The sequence below is a fragment of the Rhinolophus sinicus genome, linkage group LG03, assembly GCF_036562045.2.
Source record: "Rhinolophus sinicus isolate RSC01 linkage group LG03, ASM3656204v1, whole genome shotgun sequence".
Classification (NCBI taxonomy): domain Eukaryota; kingdom Metazoa; phylum Chordata; class Mammalia; order Chiroptera; family Rhinolophidae; genus Rhinolophus; species Rhinolophus sinicus.
Window position 1 is genome coordinate 56,263,132 of NC_133753.1, and position 13,259 is coordinate 56,276,390.

Genomic DNA, 13,259 nt, shown 5'->3' on the forward strand with positions numbered 1-13,259 from the left:
ATCTAAAATATTTTATTAATAGAGTAGATGATAGAGACAGTTTATGACCTGAGATAATATGAACTCAAAAGGAAGGTTAGAAGATTGGTGACCCAACAACTTTTCTCTCCACTCGGGTTGTACATTTTTGAGGGCCAGAACGACTTGTGTTCATTAATCAAGATTAATATTTTAGATAAGAACACACATGTACCTTCATTTTTTAAATGTAAGGTTGATCTTTAACAGTAGTATATATTATTTTCTATACTTTATTTCATTTTAAAGTATAGATGTATATAATAACACTATTCCAACAGTATCGTAAATAATGGTGAAATTAACATTCTCTTCCTCCTCCCAATTCCTCCTCCCCATCAGTAACCAGTAACCAGCTTCTTGGGAACTCTTCATATTTAACATAGTGTTCTGCATCTGTTTGGAACAAGATGGCCAACGATTCTGTAGTAGTTTAGTACACACGTATTAATTCTAAAATCAGAAAAAAATCTATTTCCATTTTTGAAGAAAAGAAAAACTAAGATGCTAGAGGAGAACCCAAATTCCCTATTCTTTTAGGTGTTATGAAGGATTTTCCTCTACATACTTATAGTCTTTCCTCCCATCTTTTCATCTTCCCTATACATGAGGTTAGTAGGCAATAGCCATTGGTCTATATTTCTCTACCAATGGGATTTGGAATCTTTCTTCTCTCTCCTCTCCTGGAACAGTGGAAGGCACCTGAGAAAAGCATTTGATCTGCAGACTCAAACTATCCCTGGGATTGGCTCTTTCAAGAGCTAGACTGAGGAGCAGGGAAGGAGCAAGCCCACTCTCAACTCTCATACTAAGCTCAGTTCTACAACCCAGTCTTCACCAGTCTCAGAGATATTTTGATTTTATACCTGCTTTATTATTTCTCAATTGGTTCAGACCTTGGGTGAGAAAGACAGGAACTATCAAAGACTTCAGCGTAAATATTTAAATTAAAAGTCCATAAAAATAAAGGCAATATGGAATGGGGTCAGAGAAACTGAAAGATTAAAAAACAAAATAAGACACATCCCATACAGTGAAATCTTTAAAAGACCATGAAAATCACAAGATTAGGAGAGAGGAAAGGTAGGAGAAGAGGTTGGGGAGAGAGCCTACAAAAGGACTGGTAAATAACAACTTCAGCCATTCCATTATTTACTCAAGGTCACATCCATATAAATATTTGGTGTCATGCTGATGCTCTTCACTGAGAAGAAGTGAGTCACCGGGATGACAAAGGTTCTGAGCTGGGCATCTGCCAACTAGTGGGGCAAGATGGCTCAGAATGGACCCTCAAGATTACAAGCCCTGCAGACACCAGCAGAGGGGCTGGTGCCATCTGGTCAATGTCTGGAATTGAAGGACAAAGGATATTCTCCAGAAATGAAAACTCACTCTAAGGTAATTTCTTGGGGAAATATGTTACAATTACAGAAATGTTTATTACAAGCATTCTGAGGCTGAAGCCTTAAACAGGGCGAGAGAAGCCATTAAGGCAGTGTAGTGGTATCTGTCTAGACAATAACAACAGAAAATTTGCCCAATATTATTCTCCTCACAGGTTAACCAAAAGTAAACATGAACTGAAATCATCAGTTAACTTACTTTGGTGCACATATAAGAGAAAAGAGCAAGACAGTTAAAGGCTTTAAAACTAAAGACTTTAAAAAACACACAAATCATTTTCCAAGTGTGTTTGGGGTTCCTGACCTCCTTTAGTCCAGTGTTTATGTCACTCTGACGCATTTGAAGACTGACACTGAAAATGTCTAAAAAGCAAAATTCTGAGTCATTTATAAAATGATAAATTATGTTCCACACACTGTTCCCATTAGGAAAGGAAAATGAATAAATCCTTTTTAAAAAATAAAAGATTCGCAGTGGAGTTGAGGCTGAACTGGATCAGGTGGGGACACTGCTTGATTCATCTCCCCACCTGCACAAGATTCACTCCAGGACCACGAATGTAGCACATGTTCATTAACTGTTGAACAAATAAATGAACCCTCTGTCAACAAGAAGATTAAACTGTCCAGAAACCCCACCTTTCCTGACTATCCTTTCCTAAATATTTCCACGACTGGTGTACTTCTTCTGAAAAAATTGATGTGAACTATTTTCCCCAAGGTCACAATACATATCATTGAGGGTTGCATTTGGAAACTGAAAACAGGAAGAAAGTAAAACCACCCACACATTTCCTGGAATTACTGTTTCTGTTCCACATGGTCAGAAAACACAGTTTTTACCTGAGTCGATGCTTTTCAGTAATGCATAAAAGTTTGGGAAATATTGGAGTTCCTCAAAGTTGTCTTCACCATAGGTTTTAGTTCTCCTTTCTAAGCCATTTGTCAAGGTTAAGGTATTAGATACTGTTTCATCATTGTCTCCATTAGTGAAACCATCTTGAATTGCTGCCATTGGAGTCTCCCGTAGGAATAAAAAAAAAAATCAATAAAAAATAAAGTTTGTTAGAACTAATGACATGCCAGCTTGATTTTTTCCTCTGTAGTGTCCTCGAATGTGAAGTGCAAAAAACCCTCCTCCTTTGCAAGCTGCTGCAGGTCACACCCTATTCTAGGTATGCAGGTGGGCATTGAGTCACGTGGAAAAGTCATTGGGACTTAGAGACAGGAGCTGTACCTAAAGACCCTGGACCCTGCTCAGGGGAGAATAGACAGGGAATTTCTACGTTCCTGCTCTGGCCAAGTTCCCCTCCATCAATCCTCATGAGTGTCTCCTCGTAAAACTGCCTTTCACCGAGGAGGGGAGTTTTGAGTTCGCAGAATCTACCAAAAGAGATGGTGCTTGTCAGAATACCTACCACCACTAGAGCAGTCACACCGGGAGATTTCTGGGTGACGTTTTAAGGGATGTCTAGAAGGGTATACAGACTTTTTTCCAGACCTGATCCATGCCCAGTGTTCCTCATCTTAATGAACCATTCTCCGTTTAGTGAACTAGACAGAATTTATGAGCCTTTTTCTCTCTCTTCCTTTTCCTTTCCTTCTATTCAACCCATCAGTAGTCTTTTTGGCCCTACTTTCAAAATTTATCCCAAATTTGTACATTTCTCTCTTTTTTCACTACACACTCTGGTCCAAGCTTCTTCATCTCTTACCTTCTAACTAGTGGACCACCCATCTCCAATCTGTTCCCTGTACTGCGTTTTCCACATTTATAGTCAGAGTTAAAAACCTGACCATGTAACTCTTTTGCTTATATTCCTTCAGTGTTTTTCCATCCTTATGATAAAGATCAGAATCCATATACGTCTCATAAAGTCCTACCTAGTCTGGCCTGGATACACCTCCCAAGTATCAGCTCTCATTTCTCTTTCTCTTTTCTCTCCTCTCCTCTCCTCTCCTCTCCTCTCCTCTCCTCTCCTCTCCTCTCCTCTCCTCTCCTCTCCTCTCCTTTCCTCTTTTCTCTCTCTCTAGCTCTCTCTCTCTCTCAGATCACTTAATGCAGTTGTAATGAAAATACATGACTATTTAAAGACCATCTACATCTTCCTTTAGACCTTATGCATCATGAGAGCAGGAATTATGTCTTTTTAAATGAGCATTATATCCCCAGTGCTTGGTACATAGTTGGTACCTCAGTCAATATTTACTAAAAGAATATTTCACTTGCATTTTATATGCATTGATGCATTTAGGTAACAGAGTGAACAGGTAGAAGACATGGAAATAAGCAGTACATACATATTTGGAGTCAAGGATCAATCACAAAAAATAGCTATGTTGGTTTCAGTTTAGATTGGTAAGCTTGAGTGAAAGTCACGAGTTCTTTGATGAATTTAGAAAGCTTTTTTTGGAATGGATGGTTCTTCCAAAGGTGTTTAAAAAGATGGCAGCTGCTGGAGATTGAAAGCAGGGAGAGCCAAGGAGAGCTTTTAGGATATCTAGTAAAGAAAATCCAGACCCAATTTCCATTTTCTAGCCTCCTCTAAAACAGGATTATATAAGCCTGTATTCTCTTTTTCCTTCTATTTGGGATAGGATTTTGAACGGGATGAGAAGACACAGGGTTGGGAGCTCTGGTGGAGAAAATCAAATTGGAGGTGAGGAGTTTGATATATTCCTGTGGTCAGCTCCATCTAGAGTTTTAAAGAGAATTCAAGGAGGAGAGAAAGATTTCAGCAGCTTTGCTGAGGTTAAAGAAAAGATGAAGAGGCAACGAGTCCAGCAAGATGAAAGAATGAATGACTGGTCTAAGTAAAGGATGACAGATAAGCTCTGAACCAATGAAAAGAGGGAGGAGCAGGTGAGTCAGTGCGAGGTAGAACAGAGAGTCAGCATCAGGCAACCAGCTCCTGGGAATATAAAAGCTGGTGAGGCAGAGGATCAAAGCAACTGAGTTTTTTGTGGGGGATGGATTGTAGGGGCAGATGACATCCATGGTGAATAGAAGTTGGATACCAAAAGGGCTGCGAAATATTTGGTTTCAGTACACTGAGATTATATAAATAGTTGTCACGTGCACTAACCATTTCACATAATATTATATGTTATTATACAGTAGAGTATAAGATGTAACATTTTCTGTGTAATATAACATGTATCCAAATTATTTTCAAAGTAGAGTTCATTTATATCATTTAACTTAGTGGTATTTCATGAATATATATTTTAAGTGGGCTAAAAATGTCACATACCCTGAATCTTCTTTGGCACCAAGTGAGGTACTAATTATACACAGATTGTATTAATTATATTAATTATATACAATATGTATACACACATCCATGCACATGTATACATATATATATACATAACGTACGCATATACATTCACATATACCTACCATTTTCTCTGGTATTTTTCCAGCCTGAATCTCAGTCCTGCTTGTGGGATTATTGAGTTTCTCTTCATAATTGTTGGCTTCCTTAGAGATCAATTTTTGTAAAACCTCTGCTACCTCATCTTCCAGTGTGTGTGCCTGGCTTTCTGTGATCTGTTATAAAGAGTCAAAAACACATATAAATGTTATTCCCATTTTTATGATAAAAACATCTAGACTAAACTCTGTAGCTGAATACATATTTTTAGAAGACAAGAGAACCTTCTGGTCCCTCTTCTGGACAACCTTGTTTATGCCTCCGTACCTGCAGGCCGATCATAGTGACTGACCAGCTCTCCTGGAAAGAAATGCCTTGGACTCACCGTGCAAGTGGTCAGTCCTGTCTGTTGCAACTCACAGAACACTTACTTTGAGACACATCTTGAGGGTTGTTTCTCAACCCTCATTGCTGGGCATGCATGGCCAAGTAACCCATACTAACCACCCTATTAAAGCCTGCCAGGATTGTGCCGGGCTGGGGGCCTAGCCAAGGCAGGGTCAATGAGGACTGCTTAGTTTCCCTAATGTTGCATGACTTTGCTCATGTTATTTCTTTCTCACCTCACACATCTTTTACTTCTGCTGGTTAAATCCTAACCATCCTTCTAAGCTCACTTCAAACACCTCCTCCTCTGAAGCTTTCCCTTATAGTTCAACTGGATATAATCCATCCTCTGGCACACTGAACTGATCTTATGGTTCTTACACAGATTGCATGCATGCACTGTCTAGTTCCTCTGACAGACTATCAATTTCCAGAGGGAAAGGATGGTGTCTTACTTATCCTCAAAACCTATGGTGCCTAGTATAAAGTAGTTACATTATAAACATCTCACTACTTGAATCAAGTGGCGTGGCTTCTTAGCATATTCCAGACTGTACTAAGAATTTGGTTTGTTCCCATACATGTGACTTACTAGGCCAAGATTCAGGAGTTTAGAAACGATCTTGTCAAATACTCCTCTGTCGTTCTCCTCGTAAATTCTGGTAGCAATTTTCTGGACAATGTCTTCAGCGGTTAAAGGCGTTCCATCCAGCTGATGAAGGCCATCGGGATCATCTAGACAGAGTAATCACAGTTTCATGTGGACCTATCTTGTGGATCATTTTAGGTTTATAATCTGTGCCTTGTTCTTGTACACTCAGATATGTTTGGAATAGATTTATGGTGGTGCTTGGACTATACAAACTCTTGGTTTGAAATAAAATTTGACTTCAAGTTAAGAACCTAGGATGATCATGGAAATTCTGAAAGCTTCTTATGTGATTATAAGAGGCAGGAATATCTGAAGTCAACAAAAAAGGCCTCTCCATTTTTTATTATCATTAATAATACAAACAATATTATAATTTTTATTTTTATAGTCCACCACACTTATGTAGTATTCCATATTATTCAAAGCACCCTTCTATATGTTATATAATTTGATATTCCACTTCCATGCAAGGAGTAGATTAGTAGTATTCACACATGTACTCGCTTTGCAGACAAACTCTTGGGCTGAGGGTGGAGGAATCTGCCTCACACCCAGAATCAGAAAGTGTGTGCTGAAGATTTTATGACTTACCTGGAATAAATGTTTACTTCTAAGTGAACATGTGTTAGAGTGCCTTTACATAAGGCAGCTTAATGTGACAAGCCTCTTTTTCCAGAGAATAGGGAACTTATTTTATGTGCCTGGAACTTAAACTTTTAAAATGTGACAACAAATTTGCACATTTGTGAATCTATGTGAATCTCTGCAGAGAAGATTGCAAATATGTACCCTTGGCATCCCCTGGGAACACATTTGGCAGCACCACTTCAGACTAAAGCAAGGGCCCATCCTGAGGGAAAAGGAGGATGCAGATGGGCTGGTGGCAAGGAAGCATTGCATCTCCTCCATGGAGAACTCCCAGGAGTCAATTGGTCTTTTCCAATCTATACCACATGGAACAGTATATTTGTATGTGCTAGTTTACAAGGCACTGAACTCCCCGTCATATCTAGGCAGGTTGGAAAGATCAGAATTTTAGCCCGTGATACCTCTTGTTATCTATCTATGTTTATATATCTTCTACTGTAAAGGAAGATAATAAGGTTTAAAAGCACTTTTAAATTACAAAGTATTATATGAAAGTTAATGTAGTGTCATAACAGACAGTGCATTTGTACCTGAAATAAAGGAACTGCAATTATCTTCTAAGGAAAATAGACATTGAATCCCTGGCCAAATTCTGCCCCTCTAATTCTGATCATATCCACTCAAAGAAAGAAGAACCTAGTATTTCTATTTTGAGTTTACAGTTTTCTTTCATGGCTTCAGGGGATTCAAACAAGGAATTTCTTCCACGGTCTGTCTCAGACTCTACGGAGATGAAAGTATATGCAGCCTCAGGCAGATTATCTTCTTGTTTGGAAAGAAGCTAAGGAAAATGAGTGGGGTGGTTATGCACAAAGGGCTGGAAGGTTTCTGACAGTATATTGTTGCAGAGCTGCTGGCCAACCCATGAATTGTGAGCCCGCTGAACCAGAGTGACTAATGAACACAAAAGCCCTAAGAAAAATCCCATAAAATCAGTTCCTCTCCTGGCTGAAAATTGAGTCCATCATCTGTTTTTTTTTCAGGAGCAGAAACTCACTATCATTTAGGTCTGATTTTTCCATTTGTGGGTTGCAAGTCATACTCTAGGGAATAGATGGAGCAGAAACGGGCCAGCTCTATGCAGGGGTGGAAGAATTTATTTCCCTTCTCACTTATCCCTTAGGCTCTGAAAAGGGAAGAGTATTGGTAGCTTCCGCAGGCAACCAATACTCGTCCTTTTTCAGATCCCAAGGGATATGTGGGAAAGGAAGTAAATGAGATGACTGCTTTTCAGCTCATGTACTTCCCAACAGGGAGAACATTAGCAACACTCTGAAGGAGTAGCCTTTTTCCTCCGCTGCATGGCTCTTCTGTCTTGACGTAGGCCCCCCCAGCAGAGCTTTGCTAGATGGGGTTAATAATCAAGCACGTGGGCATTGCTCCTTACCTCCCACTGATTTCCCCTGGCTCCTCTAACATGGACAGAATCACTCAGAATGATTTATCTAATGCTCAGGAAGGTATTTCACCCTGCTGTACAGATAATTACGGGGAAGCCAAACATGAATTCAACATTTATAACCTTTTTAAAGCAGCTACAACATTCTAAGTGAAGGTAAAAGGGACATGTTCTGCCTGGTTACGTTTTGTCCGGTTATGTTTTGAATCTCCAGCATCTAACATGGCACTTGATATTCATTTGTTGAATACATTTTAATTAAAATCTTAATATGGGCCAGAACGGGAAAGAGAGTGATGAATAGTGTAGGCACGGTCCCTAATTGCACAGAGCTTATTGTCTAGTTCGTAGTCTGACATACAGTAATTGTTCAATGAATATTTGTTTGGTGAATGCACACAGGGGCCTGAAAGCACTACTTCATAAAAGAAACTTGAAAGAATCCTGAATCACACATGCTGCAGAAAATACTGAAGGAGAATCAATGGGCTCTACAGCTCAAGCCTATTTGGAGGTTTACTAAAGGTGAGAAAACACCCAATGGAAGTTAGGTTCCCTCGCCCTCCCGTCTGGGATGTGTCTGCATGCCTCTGAGCTCTAGTCACCTTGATGGTACCAAACACTCTGGTTCCAGGGTTTCCAGGGTATGAGAGGAGAACAGAAATTCACTCATAAATCATTTCTCTCTAAGAATCTTCTCTATAATCACAAGTAGACTTAAAATGACTCCTAGGGGAAACCTAGAGCCATCAGGACTAGCACTTGGTAGTTCAGAACCCATTTGGGATGGTAATAAAATGTTGAATAATTTAAAATCAGTTGCTCAAGTTAGTGGTCAAATCACAAATAGACATGTGCCTCTGCCTGTATGTACAACTAGTTTGACCAAAAAATTCAGTCAAACAGATATTAGACTGTTTTTATTTTATTTTATTAAATCAAAAGGTCAGTTCAGTCAACGTGGTTGAATCCGTTTTGTGTGCAGCTATGCCCAGTGTCTATTTCTAATCCAAATAATTTAGGTTAAAAAGTCAAATTCAAGAATAAAAAAACAAATGCCCTGAGTAGGAGATGTAATATGAAAGGTGTCAAAATATAAAGCATCTCCCCTACCCTATTACATGCACAACACACTTCTGAAATCTCCTCAGGCTATGATATCCTATAAAAGTCAAATTTAATTGGTAGTTGTTTTCTGGCAGAGAGAATCAGCATCATTCTCTTGTGGCCATGGGCAGAATAAGGACATATAAGAAAATTTGTAGTCACTTCTAAGCACTGGTCCTCAGAATGGAAAACATGCTCTCTTCCTCAATGCCTAGGTACAATAGTTCATTTATTCACTCGTGTATTTTTCATTTGTTCATTCATTCATTTATCAACTCTTGCAGTGAATTCATGAGCATCCAGACACGGGCTAGAATGTCTCTTTTCTCATGAGGTATTCAGTTTAGTTTAGGAGAAAGAGATAAATCATAAGTCATCACACTTAGGAATGTAAAATTACAAACTGCATTAAGTGCCATGAAGGAAGAGAACAAGGTTTCCATTAGCTCATGTATGCTGGATAAACCTAGAAAAGCAGATAGGAACCAGTCCATGCAGGACTGTGGAAGCCATGTTAAGGATTTTGGTTTTCAGCCGAAGAGAAATGGGAATCCATTAATGGGTTTTATGCAAAAGAGTGACATGCTCATATTTGCGTGTTGGTAAGATCACTCTGGCTGCTACATGAAGAATGAGTTGGAGAGGGGCAGAGTGGATGCTGGAAGATCCATTCGAAGATTTTGCTGCGTTTAAGTGAGGCATGATTGGAGCTTGGAAAAAGGTGGGGGTGATTAGAGATAGAGAAATAAATTGAGAGATACAGGAGAGAAAATTGATGTGACTGGAGGAATAGAATTTGAGAGGTAAGGAAAGAGAGAAATACTTTAATTCCTAGATTTCTGTCTTGAAAAATTGGGTGAGAGGTAGTGCCTTTCCTAGAGAAGGAACACACTACCAGGCTAAATTGTAAGGTGTACAGAGATTAATCTTGGATGTGTTAAGTTTGAGGTGCTTCTGAGACTTCCAAGACAAGATGATAGGTAAGTAGAATGTATATATTGGGGGTGCCAAAAAAATTGTATACAAGTGGACACTTTGGTCAACGTTGCTCAAGCAATAGTTCGCCGTAATCAGAAGTGTCTGGACTCTGATGGTAACCACTTTGAGCACCTCTTGTAATTGCAGAAGTCAAATATGACTTGTATTTGTCTTTTGTTACCAGTATATATTGAATATTACGATTTTAATAGTTTTCCTTTCTTAAAATGTGTATACATTTTTTGGCACTATATATATATATATATATATATATATATATATATATATATATATATATATATATATATATATATATATATATATATATATCTCACTAAATATATATTTATATATGCATATAAAATCTGTCTATAGCCCTGAAAATTCTGTATTAGTGATATGAGACATCAGGATATCAAATGGTAACTGAAACTATGAAAAGGTTACAATGACTTAGGGAGAAAGGCTATAGCTGGAAAGAGAACACTGGAAAGGGAATAATAGATAGTTCACCTTTGAGAAGAGGGTATTTTCTTGATTTAATTATTTGAGAATTATGATTTTTGTTTGTCAAAATAAGATCTTGTAAAATAAATTGGAAAGTTAAAATGAATTCAGTAACATAAAATATAGACAGTAGATCAAAAATATTTTTTCCAAAGCATCAGTAAAGGAAACTTTAAAGAGAAAATAAAATCTGGACTTCTGGGGAGCTGGGGCTTTGCATATTATCAGTACATTTGGACTTTATCTTAATTTTGGACCTGACTAGTAAAGGATTATGAGTGTACAAGAGATATTTTTTTAAATATAGGACTTTCTTCTAACCCATAATGGGAAACTCCAAATTAGAGAAAATAGGTAGCAAAAGTTCTTTTTCCTCATTTACCTTGAAATTTATGATCCAGTCCACTCTTAGTGGAATCATAATCATCAATCAGTCTTCGATTCTTGGTTGAATCAACATCTTCCACATTCAATTTATTATCATATGGGGAGCTTCTTATGGATTGCCTTTCTTTCTCAATTTTTTCCTTTTCTGTTATTGCCTTTAGCAGTTTCAAGTTATCAACAAAGGAATGATTGCTTTCACCTGGCTTGTTTTCTGGAAGAAAGGCCCCCAAACCCCACAACATCTATTTTAGTTAAGATTCTCATAACGTACATTATTTAAATTAACATCAGTATAGTTTCTTTTTACCTGGAGGGTATGGTTTTTTAATCTTGTCTGCTTCTGCTTCAGCAATCTGTGAAACAAATAGGAGATAGACCTGGTTTTAAATAGTTGCTCCACCACTTACCAAATATGACAGCTAAATGATTTAATCTCCACGGGATTTAGTTTTCTTGTTTGTAAAATGTAGATAATAATTTCTATCTCAAAGCATGTCATAAGGATTAAATGAGATAAAATAAAGGGCAGATGGTCTATAAATATTAATTCCCATCTCCTATCGTATTGATGAAAGGTAAATCTCTGATAAATTAAGTAATCTTAAAATAGAATGGATGTAATGTGGAGCTTACTGAGTTATTATACAGTCAGCCCTATGTATTATACAGAACTTTCTATATAACTGTCAAGACATAGATACTACCAAAATCATATTTCCCATCCTAATTTCTGTCAATTTATTATTAATCTCCTGAAGTTTGTGAATTCAAAATGGCTAAAATGTCATAGCATAATTACATTAAGTTATAATAACTAAAATAAAATAGCATTTATAATTTTATTTTTGACCCACCTGTTCATTCAGAGGTCTTTCTGCACTTAATTCTCTATTATGTAGGGATTTGTCTAGAATAAAAACAAATATAAATTTAATTGTACATTGGAAAGATACAATATATCTCTTATTAAATAAAATCTTCATAACAGAAAAACAAATATTAGGAGAACTATTGTTGGATGAGTGTGGAACAAATATATATATATATACAAATATATATATATATATATATATATATACAAAGATTATACAATAATAATGATTATAATGTTCTCTTGCTTATTATCTTGCTGTATTTCCTGAGTTAATAGAATTACACTTTTTTTTTTCTGACCACAAATCTAATACATATCTCTAACACTTGGTCTACCAGCTGTTTTCACCTAGACAGAGTATAATTTGGATTAGTATTATTAGCACATTAAAAGCTCTTTTGTCACATATTGCACATTTTATGAATAGAGTATTTTAGAAAGATTTTAAGACAATAAGAAAAAAACCCACACAACCAAACCTCTTTGTTAGGCGGAAAAGCCACCCCCTCCTAATTTCAAAATAAGATCTTTCAAAACAACCCAGGTTATCGCTCTATCATGTTACAAGTGAGGGGGGCGGGAATCTGTCTCTAAATTCGAACTGATTTCTCTGTCAATACGCATGGATATGATCTGATTAGAAAATCAGGCAAGGTGATCTACAGCTCATGGATTATGCCAAGCTTTACCTTTTCGCGGCGAAATAAAAGGAGGGCTGGAAGGAAAGTGTCCACGTACCTTGGCTGCCTCCCGGTTTGGGGAAAGCTTGAATTGGACTGCTGTGAAGCACCAACACCAGAATCCAAGTGCCGGTCCAAAGGAACCCCATTCTTCCACTCTTGGCTTCAGAAACAGCCTGGCGCTGGCTCCCGGAGCTGTAGCTTTTGTTATGAATGAAAGAGAGGAGCAAAAACAGGAAGAGCTAGGAGAGTGGGTGCGGGGAGGAAGAGTGGTAGGGACCCAGCTGCCGGTGGAGCTAGACGCGGCTCTAGAGTAATGGGATTAGAAAGGCTCAAAGCTCTCGGGAGTCAGGTCTTCAGGTGGAGGAGAGCGCTGTCCGCCCCGCGGGTGCTGAAGTTCCTGTGACGCGGAGCCGGCCGCGGGTAGGCTAGGGCGTAGCCTTACTCACGCTCCCTCCTTAAGAGGAAATGAGGAAGGAAGCGCATGCTCCCTGCGAACCAGAGGCGGGAAGGGATGGCGTCAGTGACTCCAACTCCACTCCAATCCCCCGGGAATGGAAGGAGGAGGGGCAACATATCGGCTAGCGTATTTTCTGTGCCGCAGTCCTAGCCTGCTTCTGTGCTCAGGGTCACCTGGATTCCTGTAAGCTTGGACATCATTGTCCTAATTTCCCAAGTAAACGTTATCTCAAGGACCAAATGCCTTCTCTGCCCGTGTACCTGTAAAGGGAAGCTAGGTAACCTGCGTGAAGTGTTCTACTTTGGAATTATTCTGGGATCTGTTCCAGAGTCCCTTCTTTCCATCCCACCCTCTGTACCTAAAAGGTGGATGTAATCCTTAG

General features: G+C 38.4%; 1 protein-coding gene across 2 annotated transcripts in view; it reads right to left on the reverse strand.

Moving 5' to 3' along the window:
- SCG3 (secretogranin III) overlaps positions 1 to 12,877 on the reverse strand; it is a 33,026-nt gene extending 20,149 nt beyond the window's left edge. For both annotated transcript variants that reach the window (XM_074327743.1, XM_019730634.2), the window contains exons 1-7: positions 12,476 to 12,877; positions 11,718 to 11,770; positions 11,171 to 11,216; positions 10,859 to 11,074; positions 5,778 to 5,920; positions 4,825 to 4,974; positions 2,265 to 2,442 (exon numbers count right to left, since the gene is read on the reverse strand). In XM_074327743.1, coding sequence (XP_074183844.1) covers positions 2,265 to 2,442; positions 4,825 to 4,974; positions 5,778 to 5,920; positions 10,859 to 11,074; positions 11,171 to 11,216; positions 11,718 to 11,770; positions 12,476 to 12,566 — 877 coding nt within the window. In that variant the 5' untranslated portion in view covers positions 12,567 to 12,877. The remainder of the gene's footprint in view (positions 1 to 2,264; positions 2,443 to 4,824; positions 4,975 to 5,777; positions 5,921 to 10,858; positions 11,075 to 11,170; positions 11,217 to 11,717; positions 11,771 to 12,475) is intronic.
- Positions 12,878 to 13,259: the final 382 nt, after the last annotated feature.